A 24,398-nucleotide genomic window follows, 5' to 3' on the forward strand; every position below is an offset into this window, starting at 1 on the left:
AGTATGAATGTCAAAGAAAACAAACCAGAAAAGTCAGGAAAAGGGATTGATCACAGGCCCTCCATAAGTTGGCATAAGTCTCTATGGCCACTGGAAATGATTTTGTGGCTCTTCAGGGAAGCCATGGAGGGAAAGCAGTGCAACAAGGACTCTTAGACTCCAGTGAGGGAACGGATAAGAGGAGTGGAAGTGAAGAGATTAGGGAATATCACAAGTACAAACAACTGAGAAAGGAAATACCTATTAAAAGGCACTTACCAGACCGATAGACTTTCCCAGACAAGAAACAGTAACATGACGAACTTGATTGTGGAGACAAGGTGGTAAAGGATGTGGAAACACGTACAGGTGGGAACATACTATTTGGAGCAGAGGTTGTGGCTGATGCATTCTTGGAAATGCTTGGTGGAAAGCTTGAGCTGGACACTGCTAAAGGACAGGATTCCACTGGCTCACAGCAGAGAACCCGGATCTCATAGTTCAAACACATCTTCAAGGTTCCTTCCTGATCCTGGTTCCGGCAGATTAGGCCATAGTCAGGGTTGCACTCAACCACCTGTCCTATTTTTTCAATCTCAGTATGGGGATGGTTCTCTGATCGACACTGAAGCCTTGTAATGTATTCAGGTCTCTGGCAGATTTTCTCTCCTTTTCCGATAATGTTGTTGTAGGTTTCCACATCTCCACCATTGGGTCCCGATGAGGGGAAATCCACATCAAACCACTTGGTCCATGAGCACTGTGGCTGGCAGCTGGGAGTCGGTGATGAGCTCGCTGTTTCAGCGGTTGTGGCTGTAAGAGGTGAGGATGGCTTTCCTTTTGCGTGTGAAGTGGGAACCGCTGTTATTGTGGTTGTGGGTGAAGATGGAACCGAGTTGCTTGTGGTGGCCACAACATGGGAGGTTGTCTCAGGACTCGGCTTCGTGGTGACTGATGTGGTAATGGGAGTGTTTGCAGATGTAGCAGTGGTATTGGGGCAGTTCTTCATTGGCTCACAGCAGAGGACACGAATCTCATAATTAAAACACGTCTTGAATGTCCCCTTCTGATCCTGGTTCCTGCAGATGAGCCCATAGTCAGCATTACATTCCACCACCTGTCCTATTTTCTCAATGTTAACATGGGGATAGTTCTCTGCTCGACATTCAAGCCGTGTAATGTATTCCGGCTGGTGGCAGATTTTCTCTCCTCTTGCCATGATGTTGTTGTAGGTTTCCACATCACCACCATTGGGTCCCGATGAGGGGACATCCACATCAAACCACTTGGTCCATGAGCACTGTGGCTGGCAGCTGGGAGCCGGTGATGGGCTCGCTGTTTCAGCGGTTGTGGCTGTAGGAGGTGAGGATGGCTTTCCTTTTGCGTGTGAAGTGGGAACCGCTGTTATTGTGGTTGTGGGTGAAGATGGAACCGAGTTGCTTGTGGTGGCCACAACATGGGAGGTTGTCTCAGGACTCGGCTTCGTGGTGACTGATGTGGTAATGGGAGTGTTTGCAGATGTAGCAGTGGTATTGGGGCAGTTCTTCATTGGCTCACAGCAGAGGACACGAATCTCATAATTAAAACACGTCTTAAATGTCCCCTTCTGATCCTGGTTCCTGCAGATGAGCCCATAGTCAGCATTACATTCCACCACCTGTCCTATTTTCTCAATGTTAGCATGGGGATAGTTCTCTGCTCGACATTCAAGCCGTGTAATGTATTCCGGCTGGTGGCAGATTTTCTCTCCTCTTGCTATGATGTTGTTGTAGGTTTCCACATCTCCACCATTGGGTCCCGATGAGGGGAAATCCACATCAAACCACTTGGTCCATGAGCACTGTGGCTGGCAGCTGGGAGCCGGTGATGGGATCGCTGTTTCAGCGGTTGTGGCTGTAGGAGGTGAGGATGGCTTTCCTTTTGCGTGTGAAGTGGGAACCGCTGTTATTGTGGTTGTGGGTGAAGATGGAACCGAGTTGCTTGTGGTGGCCACAACATGGGAGGTTGTCTCGGGACTCGGCTTCGTGGTGACTGATGTGGTAATGGGAGTGTTTGCAGATGTAGCAGTGGTATTGGGGCAGTTCTTCATTGGCTCACAGCAGAGGACACGAATCTCATAATTAAAACACGTCTTGAATGTCCCCTTCTGATCCTGGTTCCTGCAGATGAGCCCATAGTCAGCATTACATTCCACCACCTGTCCTATTTTCTCAATGTTAACATGGGGATAGTTCTCTGCTCGACATTCAAGCCGTGTAATGTATTCCGGCTGGTGGCAGATTTTCTCTCCTCTTGCCATGATGTTGTTGTAGGTTTCCACATCTCCACCATTGGGTCCCGATGAGGGGAAATCCACATCAAACCACTTGGTCCATGAGCACTGTGGCTGGCAGCTGGGAGCCGGTGATTGGCTCGCTGTTTCAGCGGTTGTGGCTGTAGGAGGTGAGGATGGCTTTCCGTTTGCGTGTGGAGGGGGAACGCTGTTATTGTGGTTGTGGGTGAAGATGGAACCGAGTTGCTTGTGGTGGCCACAACATGGAGGTTGTCTCAGGACTCGGCTTCGTGGTGACTGATGTGGTAATGGGAGTGTTTGCAGATGTAGCAGTGGTATTGGGGCAGTTCTTCATTGGCTCACAGCAGAGGACACGAATCTCATAATTAAAACACGTCTTGAATGTCCCCTTCTGATCCTGGTTCCTGCAGATGAGCCCATAGTCAGCATTACATTCCACCACCTGTCCTATTTTCTCAATGTTAGCCATGGGGATAGTTCTCTGCTCGACATTCAAGCCGTGTAATGTATTCCGGCTGGTGGCAGATTTTCTCTCCTCTTGCCATGATGTTGTTGTAGGTTTCCACATCTCCACCATTGGGTCCCGATGAGGGGAAATCCACATCAAACCACTTGGTCCATGAGCACTGTCGTTGGCAGCTTGGGGTCTCTGTAGGCTTTCTTTCTGTCCTAGTTGAATGCACTCCACTTGATCTTGGAGGCTGTGTAGGAGATGTTGTATTTTTTTGCCTGCTCTCTCCTCCCGAGTGACAGAAATCTTTCTTTGAACAACACTGTATCCGGATCTCATAATTGTAGCATATCGGTGGGAGCTGATCTTTGTTTAAGCACAGCAATCCTTCTGTCTTGCTACAAGTCACATTCTGTTCCAGCTCATTCAAAGGTGTGTTGGGGAAGCTTTCAGCTCTGCATTCCACTGCTGTGGGGACCTCACAAAATTTGTAGCCTTTTGCTCTTAAATCCTTAAATGTATCAAAGTCTCCCCCATTTATATCTGACTCAGGATAACTCCCATCTATCCAGGGTGTCCATTCACAGACTTCTCGTAGACATGAATTTGTCAGTGGTAACATTGTCACCTGCCTAGGTGTCACATCAGGAGAGTGACTGCTGGTTCCCGGTGTCTCTGGTGAAGGAGAGAGTTTTGTTATTGTCTTAGTTTCCCTTGTTGATGGAGTGGCAGTTGATTTGGTCAGGTGATTCCCTGAGATTCCTTTGGGTTCTGGCGTTGTCGGTGGTCTTGAAATAGATGTGCCATGAGCAACTGTGCTTCCTGAATGGGCTGCTGTTGTGAGAGCTGTGACCTTGTGGCGAGTACACGGTTGAGAAAAGCAGCATAAAATTCTGATGTGGTAGTTGTCACATTTTCCAGACACCTGATCCGTATTGTGACAGATCAGCCCCTGGGCTCTGCTGCACTCCACAGTTTGGTTGAGGTCCTGCCATGGCACAGCAGGGAACTCTGCAGACCTACATTCTACCTCCTTTGGCGATCTGCACACTCTGTAGCCCTCTGCCCTGATATTCTCCAGAGTATCAAAATCGCCGCTGTTAGCTCCTGATCCTGGGTGGCTGACATCCAGCCAAGGGGACCAAGTGCAGACTTCATCACACGTTGTGGTTTCAGATGTCATGCCAGGTGTACTGACACTTTCAAAGGAAGTTCCTGTTGTGATACTGGTGTTAGTGGCGGAAATAGTGAATCGTTTTGTGTTCACCCTGGTTACAGTTGGTACTGTCATAGGCAAAGAAGTCGTGAAAGGTTCCACAGAGAAGCTAGTTACAGGTGTGATTTCTCTTGTAGCTGTGTGTCCTTGTGATGTAAAATGATGACCTGGGAATTTAGAAGAAGAAGAATTGAATAATGGGATGTTATTATGATACAAGTTATATGATATATGTCATTATGATATTATGAATAATGAGGATATCTACTCCCTCCTCCCCCGATCAATGTGACAGTAGTTTTGCAGAGGAAAGAAGCCTATGTGCTGTGAGGCTGGAATTCTAAGGAAGCCTTAGCATTTGGTATGTCTTGTCTCTGGCCAGGGGATCATCTTCAATGTTTAGTCCCATGGCTGTACATTGGTGTCTTCACATTTGTAAAGGAAGCTAAGGGAGCTTCCTCACATGGGAAAAGGGCAATGTAGGAGAACACATCAAGGGAAACCATGCTGCTGCAATTGCTCAGAGCAAATGAGTAAGGCACTGCCTAATTTATATCCTTCTAGAATACTGGACCTAGCAAAGGAAGCCAAGTCCTTTCCCCAGAACCTGTGACCCAGAGGATTTTCTGGTCCCTTGCCACAGGAGTGCCTTCCCTGCCCTGAAATCACTTTGAGTCTATTTCTGTGTTCAACAGAAAGGAAGCTTTTTGGGGGCAGAGATGATCTCCTTTCTGTCTCCATATTCAGTGTGTACCACAGTAGCGTGCATGTTGACAATTGCTGATGGATTAACTGCAGACTCAGGTTGTGGCCTTACCTGGTGTGGTGGTGTCAGAGAAGGCAAAGGTGGTGGAGGGAGCTGAGGTGGTGAGGGTACAGTCATGCACGGTGCCCTCAATAGTGCCATTGGCACTGCAGTTGGCAATGATGCAGCCCCCAGTGCCATCTGTGGTGTTGTAAATGATATCCCCAGGGAGGAAAGACTTTCCTTTGTAAGTGCAGATGCATGCTGGCAGCCAGAAGAGACAGAACCTCATCAAACATATGATGTGACACTCAGCTAGCCCCAACCCAGGGGGATGCCCACAAAAACTAGCTCATCTCTTACCCTTTGAGTCATAAGTGCACTTGATGCCCGCCTCGGTGCATGAGCTGAGAACAGAGAGAAAAATGGGAAAGAGAGCCAGACATTCCATCTCTTGAATATCTATAAAGGCAGGCAGCCACAATCACCAGTCTCGTTTGGGTCATCCACCACCGGCTCTGCTTTCCATTTGCTTCCATTCCTTCCTCCAGTCACCACCCCCACCCCCACCACACAGCCAGGGATCGTCGCCTCAGGACAGCACTTGGGTTTGCTAAGGACAGGTGCAGACAGGATGCCAGCCACAAACGGTCTATTTCTGTAGAAGTGGTCACCTGGGGGGATCTCTGCTGCAGTCTTCATGAGACCTCCTCTATGGATGGACTCCCCACACCACTGATGAACAAGGCTCCCCCTTGTTCTCTTTTCCGTGAATTTTAGAAGAACGGCTCCAAACTACCGGCACCTCCCTTGTTTTTTTTTAAAGCCTTTTTTTAGGCAATTGGGGTTAAGTGACTTGCCCAGGATCATACAGCTAGTAAGTGTCAAGTGTTAAGTCTGAGGCCAGATTTGAACTCTGGTCCTCCTGACTTCAGGGCCAGTGCTGTATCCACTGTGCCACCTAGCTGCCCCTGGCACCTTCCTTATGAGGGACACATCAGCCTCTGACGAGCTCTTATCCATGGACATTGGCTGGTGCCCCATGGAACAAGTCAGGGTGGAAGGTGGAAGGTGGAAGGTTGTTGGGCTTTCAGGCTTCCAGACAATCCCAATCACAGCAGAATTGGGTGGGGCAGATGTCATTCACTCACCACCCTGAGTACACCAGCTCTTACCATGATTGGCAGTTCTTGTCCGAGGGTACTGGGGAGCCTGGTGGGTAGTACCTTCCTTCGATGTAGCAGGGAGCACAGCTCTGGACACACTCCATCTTATCCTCATCAAAGATGGGGGTCTTTGGAGGGCACTTGGGGTAGCAGCCTGCAGGGCCAACAAGGGGACTTTGCTCTCAAATTGTGTTGGACCACCCAACTATTTTCCAGCCTCACCTATGACCAAAGTTTGTGGCCAGGTGATTACACCTTCCAGGTAGTTTTTGTAGCAAAAGAATTTGTGACTTGAGCAATAGGATTTGACAGGTGGATCCTGCCCAGGGATTGCTTGGAGAGCTATTGTTTGGAGCTTGGGTGGCTGTGGGACTGGGTGGGGGAGGGATAGAGACCTATGTGTGCCAGGAGGCTGCTGGGGAAAGCGGGTGCCTAGGAGTCCCTGGGCTTGGCGCGGGGTGGAGTGCACTCAGGGCTCCCCATGGTCTGAGAGACCAATCACTGACCTGGAAGGATGAGTGAATGTAGTGAGTGTGCTCTGGGGATGGATCACATAGAGACTGAGCAAGAAAGAGGGAAGTGTTTAGGGAGGGACTCCTTCTAGTCTGTGTGTGAGGGTAAATGGAGAGCACAGGAGCCTGTAGCACCCCAGCTGCCAGTGGCCTTCTAGGTGTGGAATGCATGCAAAGTGGGTGAGGGAGAGATGATGCCCAAACTGCCAGGGAACTCAGGGTCAATCTTGTCCCTGAGTCAGGGGTTCCTGAGCTCCTCCTAGCTTCCTAGAGAAGACATTGCTTTGGAGGCACAGGACAATAAGGTAAGGGGTCCTGTCAGGTATTAGATCAGGGAGACTTCAGGAGCTCACTCCTGTCTTTCCCACCCTCCTCTCCCTCCTCCCCACCCTCCTCTCCCTCCTCCACCATGTGATCTCAGACAAGGCACTTGGTTCTGGTGCTTTGGTCATGGCAAGGCCAAAGGCAGAAAGTGTTGTTAGGTCATGCCATGGGCGTGGGTAGGCACCCATGGTCTTGGGAACCCTTTGAGCTTCCTGGGGGGTGGGGTTCCACTGCTTTACCTTCTAGCCCTCGGATGTTGTGAGAGCACTTCCCACTCGGGTTGTGACAGGTCCTCATGCAGGGAGCACCACAGGGCTGGTAGTGCCACTCACAGGAGCCATTGGGATTATAGTAGTCACAGAAGAGAGCTGAAGGGGAGAACCAAAGTGTGACGAGGCATGTAAGGGCATCTTGGCATCAACCCTCCTGCTATGCCCACCTGATCTTGGGGACAATTCTTGAGAAGACCTGGGTCACCTCTGATAGACCCCAAAGGTGACAGAGACAGGACAGTGATGCAGAGAGCAGAGCTAGGGTGGCGGGCCACTGGGTGGCTCTTCCTACCAGTTCTCACTGTGCCCTGTGGTATAGCCCAACCCTGGCATGGCCTTAGACCTCGGCATCTCCCCTCTGGCTGTGTCCCTGGAGATGAACTTTGGGGGGAGTGGATCTGCAGGCCAAGCCTGCCTGAATCCTATGGGGGTGCAGAGACTCACGGCAGATACTGGGCGTCCTCCAGGAGACACAGACATTGATCTCATTGCAGGCTTGGGCATAGGCGGCCACAGCTGTGCAGAAGCACTCACAGTCTCCCCCGGTGTCACAGGCGCATGCATCTGACACACAAGCCTCATAGTATCTGGTGGGTTCAACCTATGGACACCAAAGTTAGCATCGGTGTTTCTTGCTCCCCAGCAGGACACAGATGACCCCCCAAAGTCACCCAGGACTTCATCTCCTGCCTTCAATTTACAATAAGAAGATTATGGGGGTGGGGCAGGGAATGACCCCAAGACTGACTCAGGTTCTTTGGCTGATAGAGAGGCCACATCCTCCCTGAGAAGAGATTGAGGCTCTCGTGTGCAGTTGAGTGCCAGTGATGCTGAGGGGAGGCAGGGGGATGCCCCATCCCTTGGGATCTGTCTTACATGAGGATGGCAGGTGGCGAAGATGGCGCTGTTGATGATGCTGCACTGCTTCTGGGCCCAGGCCTTGCGGTAAGGGTTGGCGGTGCAGGGGTCCCTGGTGGGGCCGGCATCCGGGCAGGAGGGGGACATCTTCCAGCTGGTCCCGAATTCCTGCACGTCGCCCACCACCGAGAGGCTCCTGGTGGTGAAGTCATTCATGCTGTTACCATCATAATTCCCGCAGAGGCCGCAGACCTTCCCCTGCCCAGAGAGAAGGATGAGGTCAGGAAGGTGGAAGAACATGACCCTAGTCTGCCTGCACACCTCTGCTAGCTCTGCTGCCACTATTCCCCACCCTGCTGGAGAAGAGTCTGGCCCACTGGCCCTGCCCAACCTCTCTCCTTTTACCCATTCTCCCCCGTTCAAATCCTCCTTGTCCTCAAATGCCTCAGGTGGTGTGGCCCTAGGGAGAGACTCCTGGCATGCCACCACTCACTGATGAGCAAAAGCTTCCTTTTCCTCATCTTCAAAATAAGGGTCCACGCTTCTGCAGCTGGAGGTTGTTGGGAGGAAAGTGTTTTGTAACTGAATCCTAGCTGACCTGGGCTGCTGCAGCTCTGCACATAGCCTGCCTAGCATCATGCTGGACACTGACTCTGTCTTCCTCATCTCTGTCTGCCCCCCATGCCTGGCACTGTAGGTATTTCAGTGTCTGAGCCCTGAACTCAGCTTCTGGCTGACAAACATGGAAACATGCACATCCATGGGCACAAACACATGCACGCATGCACACACCCATTCAGGCACACACAATGCACATGCATGTACACCTATGCACATGCACACTTATGTATGCATTATGCAACTTGTGCATGCACACACACACACACATGCACGTGCACGTGCACACGCACACACACACACACACACACACAGAGGCATTGGATTTTCCAGCAAGAGCCTGGCCGCCATTAAGCCCTCTCCGGGGCAGCCTGCATCCACGAGGTCATGGCACTGGCTGCGCAGCCATGGTACCTTGAAGTCTGGGCTGAGCTGGATGAAGATGCTGGTCTTCTTGTCCCACAGCAGCACCAGCCCAAGGTTGGTGTCCACGATCAGGTAGATGCCCTTCTGGTGGATGCTGTAAGGCGGCTCTCCCTTGGCACCTTTCTTCTCTATCACTTCTACCTTCCCTTCACTGAGTTTCAGCTCATAGCCCTGGATTAAAAGGACAAAGGCTGCTCAGTGCCTGTGCTCAGACCCACAAGGGCATCAGGACAGTGCCTGACGGTGGCCCCACTCAGGGCACAGTGGGCCTCCCACGCAGTCCTGTGACCCTTTCTCCTTCTTGCTTTGCTGGGAAGTCACGCCTAGCCAAGGCTAGCCCCAGCCCCCAGCCCTTGCCTTGGACTCTCCTTGGACAGCCTCTTTTTCAAGTCCTTCCCCAGGTAGAGACCCACCCCAAAGAAGATCTTGATGGTCTTGGAGCAGGTAGTGCCTGTGGTCCCGCAGGGAATGTTCTCTGTGATGACTCGGAAAGTCCCCTTGGCACTGATATTCTTCCCACAGCGGTCCTGCCGAGGGAAGGGCTCTCTCAGTGGAAGGGACTCCAGGGGCAAGGCCAGCCTCCCTGCCCCAGGCCTACCAGGCACCCGCTGCCAACAACCTGGGCTCTCATGCCAGATCTCCTTCCCCGATCCAGTGACTCCCCTTGAGTTCTCCCTGTCTGGGAAGTGGCAGATGGAGTGACTAAGATTGCCCTTGCGATCTAGCCTGGAATCTCACAGAACGTGTTCTAGGATTCTGCATGTGTGGCCACTCTCAAAATCTCTGACATAGGGTCCCCTACCACTTCAAAAATGGTCTGCCTTCCTCCGCTGGGGACAGGCCTCTGGACAGGAGCAGGCTGGCTGTTGGACAATCCATGTCCTGCCCAGCACAGGTCAGGACCCCAGGCAATCCCCAACCCCGTCACTAGGAGTGGCCAGAGTTCTCCTTCCACTCAGCCCTTGGGGTCAGCTGCACAGGTAGGGAAACATTGGAGGGAACCTTCAGAGGGAGGGGCTCTATGAATGTTCTGAGAAGGGTGGAAGGAAGGCAGGGAGGGAGGAAGACATGGCCAGCATGGCCTTCCCTCTTACCTGGACCAGTGTGTACTCGCAGTCTCCATTGAAGCTATAGCGCTGGCCATCAAAGGTGATGTAGTGACCATCACCATACACAGCACATGTGGCCAAGCAGGACTCATTCGTACACTGCCACATTTGATTCTTACAGGTGCTGAGGGGAGAAGGGAAGAAAGGGGGGCAGAGATGTCTTTCAGGCCCGTGTGGCACAGGCTGCCTGACAGTGGGAACGGGGGGCTGGAGGAGGAAGACCAGGCTAGAACCTGCTCCCTCCTGGGCTATATGTGGCCAGGGCTGGCTTCCTTCTTGGGGAAGGTAGAGCAGCTGTCAGAGTGCTGGCCTTGGCATCAGGGGAGACCCAGCTCAAACCCACACATACCCTTCCTGCCTCCTTTAAGCTCAGCAGGAAAATTCTTTGGGAACGGGCAAAGCACCAAAGAGTCCAAGGAGGTGCGAGTTTGGAAATCTGGCTGCATCTCTCTTGCAGGGAAAGCCCTCCCTGGACCTCAACTGGGACACCCTGCCTACAAGGCCTTCCTGAGCTGCTTCATTGAAGAAAGCTGCCTGACTGTGCGGCGGGTGAAGCCAAGGCCTCCGGGCAGCTGAGGGCACCTACCAGGTGTTGCACTCCACCTGAATGGTCTCCCCAGCATGGTATCTGGCCTCATTGTGGACACATGGGCACTGATCCTTGTGGACACAGCCTCCTTCTCCATCAGACACCAGCCCATCTGGACACATGCAACCAGAGACACACTGGCTGCTATACTGTTGTGGGCAAGAGAAGACTCATGTCAAAGGCCTAACAGAGACAGAGAGGCAGGCAGACTGACTGACAGACATAGAGGCAGACAGACTGACAGACAGGCAGAGAGGCAGACAGACACACTGACGGCAGAGAGGCAGGCAGACAGACTGACAGAGAGGCAGACAGAGAGAAAGAAAGAAAGAAAGAAAGAAAGAAAGAAAGAAAGAAAGAAAGAAAGAAAGAAAGAAAGAAAGAAAGAAAGAAAGAAAGAAAGAAAGAAAGAAAGAAAGAAAGAAAGAAAGAAAGACTGACAGGCAGAGAGGCAGACAGACTGACAGAGAGGCAGAGAGGCAGGCAGACTGACAGACAGGCAGAGAGTCAGGCAGACAGACAGACAGACTGACAGGCAGAGAGGCAGGTGTTGGGAGGACCCTAAGCAAAGACTTCTGGGGAGTTGGCTGCCTTTGCCGTCACAGGTCCAGGCTCTACATCCCACGGGTTTCCCCTTCCTGCATGTGCTGGGCAGCCTTGAAGTGGTCAGAAGGAAATGAGAGCTACTGTAAGCTCTGCAGAGGTGATGAATGTGAGCTCTGGCCTGTGTCCTGCTTTAAGGCCTGGATGCCACAGAGTGGGAAGCAGCCAGCAGCAGAGATGGAGGGGGACAGGGAAAGAAGGACCAGGCGTCTGTCTGCCCCCCTCATTCATGGCACTGTCATGAGGAAGTGTGCCAGGCCTGTCCCAGGCAGGCAAGGTTTGAGAGTGGGGGGTGGGCTGGCCACATGACCAGGCAGGGTGTGTGTGTGTGTGTGTGTGTGTGTGTGTGTGTGTGTGTGTGTGTGTAATAGTAAAAGTGTATGTGTATGAGGGTGCCCTGTGAGTGTGTCCACATACTTGTGCCCATGTACAGGGGCACAAAACCTTCTGCCTGACACCCTGATCCTACTTCTCACTCCCATTTATGCATGCACAGGGCTGGCGTGGGAGGGTGGGTGATGCAGTGCCCCGTCTTGATATAAGCACAGGGTAGGGGTGGGGTGCTCCCTGTGAGAAGGAGGGTGGTGCAAAGCTTCGTGTGACACTCACACAGTGCATGTCCAGGGTGTGGCAGCTTTTTTGACACTCAGCTCCGGTCGCTCCTGCCGAGGCCTTGCTGCAATTAAAGTAGACCATGGGGGCAGCGCAGGCTGGTAGAGAAGAGAAGTGAGCTGTGAGCAGGCCTGGCAGCCATGGACTGCCCAGCTTGTAGAGTTCATCCTTGTGGGCTGGGGCCAGGGCCAGGGCTGGAGCCAGCCTGCCATGAGAATACTGCTCTGTGCCCAGGGCTCAGAGACAGCACCTTAGCTTTCACACAGGCAGACATATTGAGGTGTAGGAATGCAGGGAAGATGCCCAAAGGTGGCCAGGCCACAGGGAGAAAGTGGTCATTCATGGAGCTAAGGAGTCCATCCCAGCTACATGACCCCCTCAGTAAAATGAGGGGACAGCCCTCAGTGGACTCCAGGGCCCCTTCCAACTCCCATGTTGGCCTAGGCCCCTGATCTGGGGACACTTCCTGAGAGGAAGCTCTTCCGGGCTTTTGGCCACCCCTGGCTGGTGGTCTGGCCGCTCGATCAGAGGGCCGGGGTGGGGCCTTCAGAGGGGCAGACCATAGCACCGAGCCATCTTGGGACTTACCTGGCTTTGGGACCTGGCCTCCAATGCAGTTCAGTCTGCCTTGGGTACAAGTGCTAGAAAAGAAGAAGCAGAGTCAGCCTCGTCCAGGGCCTCTCCTCCCTCCACACTGCAGGGTCAGGAAGGTCCAGGGCAGGCTCCTTACCACATGTCCCCATTGTCATGGACAGACTCTCCGTTTGGAACAGCAGACCCTTGGTAGTAGCATGGGCAGCTGGCCGCAGGCACACATTTGCCCTTGTCATCCATGAAGGTGCCTTCCTGGCAGGTACAGCCGTCCACGGGGCCGAACTTGATACTGCAGGTGACGTCAGGCTCACTAAGAGAGCGGCAGGTGGGCTGGCAAGTGGTGACGTTGTAGTGGTACATCAGGGACTTGGGGCATGAGGTCACGCTCTTGGCTGCAGACAAGGAAGGCACAGAGGCGGTTGGGATGTGGGCAGTGTGCCGGTCCTCCCAAAACTCTTGAGACCATGGGGACGGCTTTGGGTAAACCACTTCCCCTTTCCTCCAGACCTGTGGCCTCCCTGACTATTCCCCCACGCAGGGGCAGCTGGTGGTACAGTTGGGAATCAGGATGCAAATCCAAATCTAGCCTCAGACACGTGCTAGCTGTGTTACCTTGGACTTCACCTTTGTCTGCCTCAGTTTCCTCAACTGTAAAATGGGAGTAATAACAGCATCTCCATCACAGGATTGTCCCCCTCCCCTCTCTGTGTTGCCTTGATCGAGCCCCTTGACCACTTACTGCAGACCCCGGCCCTCCAGCCACTCAGCAGTACTCCCCGGGCAGCACAGGCTTGCACGTAGGAGGACAGCGCAGCACACAGACAGTCCTCACTCTTCTCACAGTTGCATGTGTCGAACATGCAATTCTGGGGAGCAAAAAAGGCCCTCAGTGGCCCCCATGCTGTCCTCAGTGACCCCAGGAATCCCTCAGGCCCAATTCTCTCCAGCCAGAGAACTGAGACAGGCCCAGGAGCCACCTCCAAGACTCCAGGCCAAAGTCACCCATTTGGAGGCTTGATGGGGAGAGGAAGGGACTCACATCACTCTTAACCACTAAGGAGTGTTTTCTTAATTGTTCAATTTGATTCCAAACCCTCGAGTTCATTATTATCAGCCCTGGGAGGTTGTGCAGGCACTCAAGTGTCTGGTCTCAGATCCAGGGCAGGGACCAGGACCAGGGTCAGGACCAGAGCCAGGACCAGGGCCAGGGCCAGAACCAGGGCCAGGACTAAAGCCAGAACCAGGACCAGGACCAGGACCAGGACCAGGGCCAGGACCAGGGCCAGGGCCAGAACCAGGGCCAGGACTAAAGCCAGAACCAGGACCAGGACCAGGACCAGGGCCAGGAACAGGACCAGGACTAAGGCTAGGACCAGGACCAAGGCTAGGACCAGGTTATAGAGAAGGGGCTAGGGTGGGAGAGGAGGGCCAGAGGGTCCCTGAATGGCTCCTTAGACAGAGCTGTCTGGTCACAGAGGAGAGACATCAGGCTCAATTTGAAGAGATCCCATCTGCATAGAGCAGACTGATCCAGCAGCTGTCACTTGCCCTCAGGAGCCTGCTTTGTCCCTGCATCAGTTGTCTGATCCGATGGGAAGTATTGAATTTGGGGCCTGGAGACTCATTTTAATGCCTTGATATCTCTAGGACCTTGGACAGATCCCTCTACCTCCAATGTGTAATATGCTGTGTTCCTCATGTCTTCAAACGTAATCAGGGGGTGAAAGGGCTCAGAGCCTGTGCTCCATCAGGCTGGTATGGGCAAGGAAAGGCTTTGGGGAATGTTGAAGAACTCTGCAAGTGGGGGGACAGGAGGGGTGCTGGCTTTTCTCATTGTGCCCCTCCCTCACTGCCCTCCTCCCTTTCCTCTGAAGCCCAAAGATGTCTGGCAGGTAGTTACCGAATGGTAAATGGAAGGGCTGACCACTGCATGGCACTTGGCAAAGAGTCCCTGCGTGTCGGTAAGCAGGCCACACCAGTGCTGTGCATATTTCTCTGCAGACAAAAAGGACAGGGGGCTTTTTGTTGGGGGCTGCGGCTCACAAACCCTGCAAGCCTCCCAAGGGTCTGTGCCCATGCCGGCCCCACTCTCCCAGGATCCATGCCAGAGGCCTCTCATGTAGCCTGTACCTGCTGAGAATCCCTATACACTGTCCCCAACACAGGCTTCTATGAGACCCTCCCCAGGAAGCCCCTTCCATGCTGGGGCAGCTCTCCCACCCGGGCAGTTCATTCTGACCCCGTTTTGCAGCTTCCCCCCATTGCTCCCAGGGTGGCTCCTGGTGGTACGGCCCCCCTGGGGCCGAGCAGAACAAGCCTGTACCTCCCCCACAAGACAGCCTTTCACACACATGCAGACAACACTCACATGTACCCTGGCTCTTCTCTCCCACAGCCTAAATGCCCCCAGTTCCTTTAAGTGATCATGATATCCCATGAACTTGAGACCCCTCCCCAGCATGGTCACCCCCCAGACATTGTCCGGCTTATTGGTGTGCTTCCTAAACTGTGGCCCTTGTAGCTGGACCCAGACCTCCAGATGAGGGGGCTGATACGACCAGACACGAATCCAAAGACTGGGCAGAAAGATTCCTGGAAATTCACAAACTTGGTATCGGGAAGAAGTGTTGATCCTTACATCTGGGTTTAAAAACTAGCTTCCGGGGGGGGGGTGATAGAAGGGAGGGCATCTTGGGGGAGGGGGTAATTAGAAGCGAACACTTCTGAGGAGCGAGCGGGTCAAAGGAGAGAATAGAATAAATGGGGGGAGGGATAGGATGAAGGGAAATATACTTAGTTTTCCACAGCATGACTATTATGGAAGTGTTTTGCATGACTACACATGTATAACCTGTATTGAGTTGCTTGCCTCCTCAATGAGGTTGGGTAGGGAGGGAGGGAGGGAGAAAATTTGGAACCCAAAGTTTTAAAAACAAATGTTTTCACATGCAACTGGGAAATAAGATATACAGGCAATGGGGTATAGAAATCTATCCTGCCCTACAGGAAAATAAAAGGAGAAGGGGATAAGAGGAGGGGAGAGCTAGAAGAGAGGGCAGATTAGAGGAAGGGGTATTCAGAAGGGGTGGGGGGAGGGGTGAGATGGGGAGAAAATTTAGAACTCAAAATCTTGTGGAAGTGAATGTTGAAAACTAAAAATAAATAAATTAATAAATGTTTAAAAACAAAAATTAAAAAAAATAAAATAAAAACTAGCTCTCAACAGGTTCTGGCCCAGGCAGAGAATGGAAGGTCTGCCACCTCCCAGTTCCCAGAAGCTCTGCCCCTGGGCACAGACCAAGATGGCAGCATCACACTGCCCTAGGGGCACACGTTGAGCTTGAGGGGTCCACTGTCTTCCAGATCTTTTTCAGATGAGCTGCTACGTAGTCACTCATTCCTAGTCTTATATTTGTAAATTAAGTTTTTTAAACCAAGTATAAGACATTACATTTTTCCCTATTCAATTTTTGTAATTTTTAAATAAATCTTTCTCCCCAATCCCTGGATTCTTCTCTGACCCATTGCTCTTAATTTTCTGTGAACATGCTACATCCTGGGAGGATCAGATATGCACATCACATCCCCAGTGTACAGGACCCCAGTCTTATGAATCAGCTAGACTTAGGGGAGCTTCAAGAGGAGAAGGCTCTGGGCTAGGCTCTCATCCTGCTTCCCCACTGACTTGCTGTGTGACCCTAGCCACACTCCCTCTTTGAGCTGCCCCAGTGTCCTCTCAGACAGGGAGTGAGAAGGGGGTTGACATCTATGAGGGCCCTGCTTGCCCTGAGAGTTTGTGGTTCAGTGAAATAACCAGGCCCCCCCAGGCCTGCATGCGGGGACAATGGACAGCCTGGCAATACTTCAGGAATCGGCAGCCTAGTGCAGGGACAGAAGGTTGATGCTGGTGCCAAGAAGAACTGGGTTCAAGCCTCTGACCTATGCTGACTGTATCACCCTGGGCAAGGCTCTTACGGACCCTCAGTGCTTTCAGTGTCACCGAGAAGGAGCCCACCTACACTGATAGGGAGAGTTTTATCACCCGGGAGCTCCCAGTACTAATGGAGAGCTGGTCCCTTTCCCCATCCCCCAGCTGCTCCCCAAGGTGAGGTCTGTGTGTTGGGCAATACTGTTCCCCCACCCCACCCCCACCCCTGCACAGCCCACTTACCATTCTCCACACTGAGTGTGCACGGGTCCTCAAAGTGATTCTTGATATTGGGACAGTTGGCTTGTGTCTTGTAGGTGTTGACAAAGGCGGCGGCCGTGCCTTCTACCACCCCACTCATGGTCTTGAAATCATCAGCCTGGATGCTATTGAAATTCCCACAGAGACCTGGAGGGAGTGAGCCCAGTGAGGATAAGGCCATCCATCTTCCAGGGCCATCGGGAAGGACTGAGGGGAGGGCATCCTCCACCTACCGCAGGTCAGCCCCCGCAGGGATGGCTCCAGTCTTACAAAGATTTGCATGATAGGGATGAGCTGGATGGTCAGCTGAAGACCCAGGTTGGTCTGAGCAATGATGAAAGAGGACGAAGGTCTGAAGAGGGTGGCATTGCCTGTGGACAGAGGGCATGGTCAGCATGGGACCAGGGGAAGCTCCTCAGCCAGCCACCCACCCTCACCCTCCTATGCCATGAGAGTCATGGCCCTGCTCTCCTGAGAAGCTGCTGGGAGAACTAAGGGGAAGAAGCTTCACTCACCTGCTGAGACAGGCAGCTGGCTATAAATAGAGTTCACAAACACCTCCCCAGTGGACTTGACCACGATCACCTGGGCAGGAGAGGGAGCAGGCTTATGGTGGTGAGGGATGGCCATGGGGTCTGGCAGACTCATGGCCCTCTCTCTGCATGGGGTTCTGGATAGAACCCTTCAGATGGGAACCTCCCCAGACCAGGAGAGCTTCCCCTGTCCAGGGGTCTCCAGTCAGCCTCTCAGCACATTGGTTGGCACAGGGAAGGTGCTAAATAAATGCTGACGGTTGGTTGATTGATTAAACTGATCATGGAAGGAGAAGTCAACCTTGGGGCAATCACTGAAACTGCTGGAGGCCACAGGAATGAATGTTAAAGATGCTCAGGGCCCAGCCCCCACTCCATGAGAGTGGGTTTGGGGGCCTCACTCCCCCAGAGCAGTGCTCATGCACCTCCTTCCTCCTCCTCACACCCCCTCCCCCAGAGCAGTGCCCATGTGTCTCCTTCCTCATCCTGAACCCCCCCTCCCCCAGAGGGGGAGCGCCTCCTTCCTCCTCCTCACCCCCTCCCCTCGTCTCCTCAGCTCGGGTACACTTACTGTCTGTCTGCTGCCGATGCTGAGGGACACACTCTTGAGGCAGGTCTCGCTGTCAGTCAGTCCACACTTGCGCAGCTCTGTCAGGACCGCGAAGGCCTTGTCATCGCAGGGCTGCAGAATGGAAAGGACCCCAGAAGAGCCTGTGAAAACCTCTCCATACATAGGTCCTGGGCAGCGAGGCTGGGCTGGAGAGAGCCTCCTGGCTGGTCTTGGATCCCACTTTCCTGAACCCAGCCAACCACAGGGAATGCCTCATGTGCCAAATCGGCACCGCCTTGTGAGGTTTCTGAGCAGAAACCGTCCTAGGCTCCAAGGCTGTCGGGCCCAACTCTTGTGCCTCAGACAAAGCCAACCTTAACTTGGCTAGGGATGAAGCTCCTGGAGAGAAGAGGGAGTTCTTGGGCACAGGCGATGTGGGCTCCAGGTGGAGGTGGGGCAGGGGGAGGGAGAGCTTCCCGTGTACTGTCGAATACTTCCTTTGAGAGGTCCCAGCTTGGGCGAGGGGGTGAAGCTCTAAGGAATTCACTTATGCCCCAGACACTCTTCAGAGAAGTCGCTATCTAGTGGTGTGTGCACCCCCATGCTGTGCTTGCGAGTTTGATTACTCGAGTCTGTGTCAGACTTTACCTCTCTAGATTCAGCCCAGGTGGGAGTTTGTTCAGATCCCTGGGGGCCCTGACTTCATCACCCAGCATTTTAGCTACTCCTCCCAGCTCAGTATCATGGGCAGTTTGGACGGCCAGCCATCCTCCCTGATGTCTCTCCCTCACAGAAGCCCAGGACGTGACAGCCCTGGAGACCACAATCTGGACCCTTCATTTTGGCAGTGAGGAAACAGAGCCCCAGAGAGACAAGGAAAGAGCTCACCTTTCTGTGGCTCCCTGAGCTCCACACAGCAGTCTCCTCCCACACACCCAGGTGAATGGTTAATTATCTCCAGAGGCAGGGCTTCCCCCCGGGGCGGGGGGGGGGGGGGGGGGGGGGGGGCTTTACCTTGACCAGGACATAGCTGCAGTCCCCATGGACTGTGTAATGCTTGTCATCAAAGGTGGAGAAGTGGGAGCCACCAGTCACAGAGCAGGTACCGGGGCAGGGGAGATCCTGGCAGCTCCACTGGCCTCCAGAGCAGGTGCTAGAAGGACAAGGGAGACTTTCAGGAGCCTGATGCATCTGAGGGGAGGCAGCATTGCCATCTCCCCCCACCGACCTTCTCGGTGGAGCACATGCAGACTTTGGGGAGCTCAGAGCAGACAGCCATGGCACTGGAAAGCCCAAGACCCGCCAGCTCTGGGGTCACTCTGATCACAGCTGGGAGCCTCTCAGGTCCAAAGTGCTCAAAGGCTCTCTGAGCACACACCTGGCAGGGCAAGCCTGGCTGTCCTCATTTCACAGATGGGGAAGCAGAGGCAAGACAGAGGCAAAAGAGTACTGGATTTGGAATCAGAGGGTAAAGTTGGAACCTTGACTCTGGCAGTCGCTGGTTGTGTGTCTGTGGCCCCACTCTGTGAAATGATGGTGCTGGACCAGAAGCCACCAAGGCCTTGCCATCTCTGAATCAAGGAGATGCAGGGGGGTGGAAGGACTTGCCCATGGTGACAAGGCCGGCCAATGTCAATGGTGGGATTTGAACTCAAGTCTCCAGATTCCTGCTTCAGCGAACTTCCCTGTGGCCATGGGCAGCTACTGCTGGGGACACTCACTCACTCACCAGTTGGTGCATTCGGTGGAGCGAAAGGCTCCAGGGGCATAAGACTGTCCGCTGTGCACACAGAAGCATTGACTCACTGGGACACAGCCTTGGCTGCCGATGTCATCGAAGACAGTTCCTAAAACAAGCCGAGAGAGAGGCTGCTTTGGAGCCTTGGTGCTCTGCCGCCCGGCCCCTCCTCCTTACCCTTCAGCAGGGACAAAGGAGCCCCAGATATGCCCAGCCGGCATCCAGTGCCTGTCCTCTCCTCGAGGCAAAGCCCCTAACTCAGGGCTAGTGGGATGGAAGTTGGGGGCTACTGCCCTGCAGACGCCCTTGGTGACTCTGTTCTACAGAACTGCTGACTCATTCAGGAGCAGGACATAAGGAAGGTGACCACAACATCATTCACACCATTTGTAAGCACTCAATCAATGCTCTATCTCTCTGTCTCTGTATCTCTGTCTCTGTGTGTGTGTGTGCGTGTGTGCGTGCACATCTCCTAAACAAAGTTAAAGTGAATCAAGCATCAGGGAAAATTTCGACACAAAGTGAGTTGTCCTAGCGCAGGAGGTGGTGGGTGGGCTCCCACCCTGGAGCGCACTGAGCGAAAGCTGCATGGGCATTTGTCAGGAACATTGGAGAGGGGGTTCTTGGCCAGGCATAGGTCAGACTCAAGATTCTTTCTGAAGAGTCGATGATCTCCTCAGGGCAGGATGGCCCCCACACCTCACCTGAGGGCAGAGGCAGATGGCTCCGTGCACCACAGTCCACTGCCAGCCTGGGCCCTGCCACAGTACTGTGTGAGCAGACTCACGCCTTCTTTGGCACAGGGCAATGAGGTCCTTGGCATTGTCTGTGGGGAGGGGAGGCAGTGGAGGTGACAGGGACTCACCTGAGGGACAGAAGCAGCCATCCATGCAGTGTTCTTCACAGAGTGCTGACTGGTCAGGGTTGGAGCAGGTGTCCATGCAGGGGGAGCTGCACTCATGGTATTGCATATTCAAGTGGCAGGTCTTGGCTGAAACAACACAAAAGAGGAGACAGGAGGTCCTCAACTGAATGCCCTTCCTGAGGGGCCAGGGACGGTTGGGCGTAAGGGCTCCCGGGCCTTGGGGCTGGGGGGAGAACTACTCACGGCACAGGTCTGGGGCCCTCCAGTTCATGGGCTGCCCGCCAGCGTAGGCGCACTGCCGGGAATACTCTGCAAGGGTGCTGCAGATACAGGAGCTGTGCTGGCCTTTGTCACAGAGGCACGAGTCTTGGCGGCAGGCCTCCACGTAGCTGCTGACATTTACTAGGGCATGGCAGGTGAAGAAGGGAGCACTGTTGAGGGTGGTCTCACAGATATCCTGGGGAAACAGGAAGCCGGCCCTGCTGGTGAGAGTCCCGTCCTTTTCTGTCCTCCTTATCAGCTGGTCCCTCCCTCATTCATCCGAAAGGAGTCTGGGGATGGACCAGGAGAGGGGCGCGTTCCTCTGAGAAGGGTGGGCTTACAAAGGCATCTGTGCAGTTGTGTAGGGCTGTTGGTAGGGGGTCCAGGCATTGCTCCGTGGGCCCGTCCATCTTCTGCATGTTCCCAAACTGGACTGCTGTCAGTCTGACATCTGTAGGAAGCAAGCAATGCTCAGCCTCAGTTTCCACAGAGGATATCCCTGAGCACCACCCACCATAGGAGGGCGAGGAGGGGGAGAAAGGATGTGGTCCTCCCTCCTCCCCAGCCCTTCCTGGAGCCCCAGAAACAGGCCTTGGGTCCTGGAGGATTCCTTACTATTGGAGAAGAACTCGCTGTAGGTGGGGATGCCGTTGAAATCTCCACAGAGGCCACAGGTCTGATTGGCATACTTGGCATCTAGTTCCAGCTACAACAAAGGGAGATGAAGGATGCAGGCAGGGCTAAGATCCGGAGCATCCTGCCATGGCCCGGCCTCCCTGAGAGGTGAGCCATAATAGAAAGAGAGGCTAGACAAGAAGCCATTTCTGAGGAGGGAGCCCGAGGCCCCAGGGGTGCAGACCCACCAGAAGGCTGGAATGAGTTGATGCGGCTTCCTCATGGGAGTCAGAGCCAGCTTTAGGGCCAGAACCTCCCAGCCTGGGTGGGCTTTGCCCACAAAATCTTCTGGGGTAGGAGCCCAACCTTCATCAGCCTCCAAATCACATCCCTCAGACAAGCTCCCCAGGGCTCTGTCTCTGGGCTGGACATGTGGATGAGCCACAGGGGACCTGGTGGCCTCCAGCCAAGCCTAGCTGCCCAAGCACCCCTCCACACTCTCCCTGACAAGTGGGCATCTGTCCCCTCTGTGGGAAAGTCTCCAAAGAGGAGGAGCCCCACCTCCCGCCTCACCCTCTCACTTGGAGGTGGTGGCTAAAAGTTTTGCCTTCTAGCAAGCCCAAATCTAGGCCTCTTAGGTCCTTTTCAACAAGGCCCTGCTTCTGCCCTCTGGGGCTGAGCAGAACAAGGATAATCCCTCTCCCACACACACCTGAAGGCAGCTCTCCTGTGTCCTAGCCTTGTCTTTTCCAGGCTTAGCCTCCCCACATCCTCTGACCTGTCCTCCACTGTGTCCAGACCCTTCCTTAGCACAGAGCTGCCCTTCTCTGGACAGTCCACCTCATCTTTCCACTTCCCTCCATGCCCCCAAGGGCACCATTCCAGTAAATTGCTCCTCTCTAAATGAGGTGGGTCCAGACAAGAGGAATCCCCACCCGTGAGCAGGGCCCCTGGCATCAGCAGCATGGTTGGCAGGAGGGTGCCCTTACCAGGAGCCCATCATCTTGGTTCCACATGAATTCGAGGCCCAGCTTGGCTGTGACCTTCACATAGCTGCTGCTGTTCTCGATCAGGATGCCGGATTGGCTGAAAGGCAGCTGAACCCTGTAGAGAAAGCACAATCTTCAGGAGGTAAGAGGCAGGGGAGGGGAAGGCCTGGACCCTCAGTGAGAAGGAGCCCAGGCTAAGCCTTCTCATGAGGTGCCCTGAGGAGGGGGCCCTTCTGCCCTCTGCCAGCTGGAGCCTGCAGACCCATGGCCAGGGCAGACATGGAGAGGAGGCTTTACAATTACAGACAGGAGCATTTCAAGCTAGGCTGTGGTCTGGCTCTTTCTCTGCATTTGCCACTCCCCCACATCATTTACCTCTTTCAGGGGCTAGACCAGGCCTTAGAGATCAATTAGCCCAACCTTGTTATTTTACAGATGAGGAAACTGAGGCCAAGAGAGGAGAAAGGGCATGTAGAGGTCATCTGGTCTGACCAGAAGCCAAGGCTGGGAGTAGGAGGGGGCTTGCCCAAAGACACAGAACTAGGTGGTGATGGAGCTGGGTCTCTGCCTGGGGGAAAGTGGAGGGTGGCCCTCTTCCTTCTGCAGGGGTGGTGGGGTTGCCCGGCCCCCTTCCCTATGCTGTGGGGGCCCTCTTCCCTCTGCAGGGGTGGTGGGTTTGCCCAGCCCCCTTCCCTCTGCTGGGGGGGCCCCCTTCCCTCTGCTCGGGGGGCCCTCTTCCCTCTGTGGGGGTGATGGGGTTGCCCGGCCCCCTTCCCTCTGCTGGGGGGGCCTTCTTCCCTCTGTGGGGGTGGTGGGGTTGCCCAGCCCCTTCCCTCTGCTGGGGGGCCCCCTTCCCTCTGCTCGGGGGGCCTCTTCCTTCTGTGGGGGTGATGGGGTTGCCCGGCCCCCTTCCCTCTGCTGGGGGGGCCTTCTTCCCTCTGTGGGGGTGGTGGGGTTGCCCAGCCCCTTCCCTCTGCTGGGGGGGCCCCCTTCCCTCTGCTCGGGGGGCCCTCTTCCCTCTGTGGGGGTGATGGGGTTGCCCGGCCCCCTTCCCTCTGCTGGGGGGGCCTTCTTCCCTCTGTGGGGGTGGTGGGGTTGCCTGGCTCTCTTCCCTCTGCTGGGGGGGCCCTCTTCCCTCTGCGGGGGTGGTGGGGCTGCTCGGCCCTCTTCCCTCTTCCCTCTGCCCTGGGGTCTCAAAGGAAAGGAGCCTCATGCAAGCCCGCACTTACGGCTTGCCGTTGACCAGGATGGCAGCCGGGCTCATTTCCACCACGGTCCCTTCAAGCTTCAGTGTGATGTGGCTCACAGTCGTGGTGGCATTGGGCCCTGGCGAGCGCCGCACCTGGATGTTAAAGTCTTCGTAGGCAGACTTGCAGTGGGAGGAGAAGATGTAATTGCAGAGGCCAGGAAAGCGGAAGATGTCCCCGTCAAAAGTCTTGTAGTGGAAGGCGCCCCATGTGCTGCACACTCGGCCATTGTGCGAAGGGTTGTAAGCTGCGGGGCCCACACAGGCATGAGGCCCTGGCCCTGATGCTCATCCCAGGGAGCAGTTGCCCCCTTTGTGTGGGGGAGGAGGCCGAGGCCGGGGCAGGGACTTGGCCTTGGGCAAGCTGCTCTGACTCCCTCCTGTCCCCAACCTGCAGGGCACCGGTCTATCTCATGCTCTGGGGGTTCCATAGGGCAGAAGGCCATTGAAGGAAGTGTAAGACAGACCCCCCCCCAGGCTCTGGATTTGGGGCTGCAGGGGCCTTCTCGGCCAGGACACCCGAGCCTCGCATGGGGACCAGCCCACCGACCAGACCCTGCCCCCAGGGCCCATGCTCACTCTTCATGGGCAAGATGGTGGTCATCGCTGGCATGGTGATTCGGAGCAGACTGCCTGAGGGAGCTGGAGAGAGAGAGCCCCTGTCTGCCTGGGTGCCACAGGCCCCCCATGGGCATACACATGCACATGCACACATATCACACATCACATGCATGTGCCACGTGTGAGGGTGGCATTGGCTCCCGCAGCAGACAGGCCTCCTGCTGACGTCTCTGGCAGCTGCTGGGTCTACACGGGCACCCTCAGCTCATCCTGGACTCTCAATGCATACGCTCACTTGGCCCAGAATTGCTTTAAGGGTCTCCTGATCTCAGCCCAGACTACTGCCCTGAGGCAGCTCAGAGGGCTTGGCTGGGAAGCTGCCTGTGTTAGTCCTTTGACTCCCTCTCCCCAGATGGGGTAGGCCTCCCTCCCCCGACCCCCAGCAGCAGGCAGTGGAGGCAGTGGAGCTGCGTCCCACAGATCA

At 54.5% G+C, this 24,398-nt stretch overlaps 1 protein-coding gene across 1 annotated transcript in view; it reads right to left on the reverse strand.

Moving 5' to 3' along the window:
- Positions 1-23,957, reverse strand: part of LOC110197177 (mucin-5AC) — a 35,040-nt gene extending 11,083 nt beyond the window's left edge. The window contains exons 1-30 of the mRNA XM_078148896.1: positions 23,873-23,957; positions 23,337-23,601; positions 22,108-22,222; positions 21,119-21,209; positions 20,845-20,954; positions 20,486-20,699; positions 20,243-20,368; positions 19,369-19,486; positions 18,654-18,792; positions 17,661-17,771; positions 17,072-17,141; positions 16,790-16,927; positions 16,539-16,703; positions 14,268-14,362; positions 13,107-13,233; positions 12,504-12,759; positions 12,362-12,414; positions 11,771-11,871; positions 10,556-10,707; positions 9,955-10,093; positions 9,274-9,387; positions 8,849-9,031; positions 7,835-8,074; positions 7,403-7,559; positions 6,926-7,054; positions 5,860-6,004; positions 5,048-5,091; positions 4,757-4,948; positions 2,900-4,007; positions 259-2,459 (exon numbers count right to left, since the gene is read on the reverse strand). Coding sequence (XP_078005022.1) covers positions 259-2,459; positions 2,900-4,007; positions 4,757-4,948; positions 5,048-5,091; positions 5,860-6,004; positions 6,926-7,054; positions 7,403-7,559; positions 7,835-8,074; positions 8,849-9,031; positions 9,274-9,387; positions 9,955-10,093; positions 10,556-10,707; positions 11,771-11,871; positions 12,362-12,414; positions 12,504-12,759; positions 13,107-13,233; positions 14,268-14,362; positions 16,539-16,703; positions 16,790-16,927; positions 17,072-17,141; positions 17,661-17,771; positions 18,654-18,792; positions 19,369-19,486; positions 20,243-20,368; positions 20,486-20,699; positions 20,845-20,954; positions 21,119-21,209; positions 22,108-22,222; positions 23,337-23,601; positions 23,873-23,957 — 7,183 coding nt within the window. The remainder of the gene's footprint in view (positions 1-258; positions 2,460-2,899; positions 4,008-4,756; positions 4,949-5,047; positions 5,092-5,859; positions 6,005-6,925; positions 7,055-7,402; positions 7,560-7,834; positions 8,075-8,848; positions 9,032-9,273; positions 9,388-9,954; positions 10,094-10,555; positions 10,708-11,770; positions 11,872-12,361; positions 12,415-12,503; positions 12,760-13,106; positions 13,234-14,267; positions 14,363-16,538; positions 16,704-16,789; positions 16,928-17,071; positions 17,142-17,660; positions 17,772-18,653; positions 18,793-19,368; positions 19,487-20,242; positions 20,369-20,485; positions 20,700-20,844; positions 20,955-21,118; positions 21,210-22,107; positions 22,223-23,336; positions 23,602-23,872) is intronic.
- Between the last annotated feature and the right edge of the window lie 441 nt (positions 23,958-24,398).

This window comes from Phascolarctos cinereus, unplaced genomic scaffold (assembly GCF_003287225.1).
Source record: "Phascolarctos cinereus isolate Bilbo 61053 unplaced genomic scaffold, phaCin_HiC Scaffold_9;HRSCAF=440, whole genome shotgun sequence".
Taxonomy (NCBI): domain Eukaryota; kingdom Metazoa; phylum Chordata; class Mammalia; order Diprotodontia; family Phascolarctidae; genus Phascolarctos; species Phascolarctos cinereus.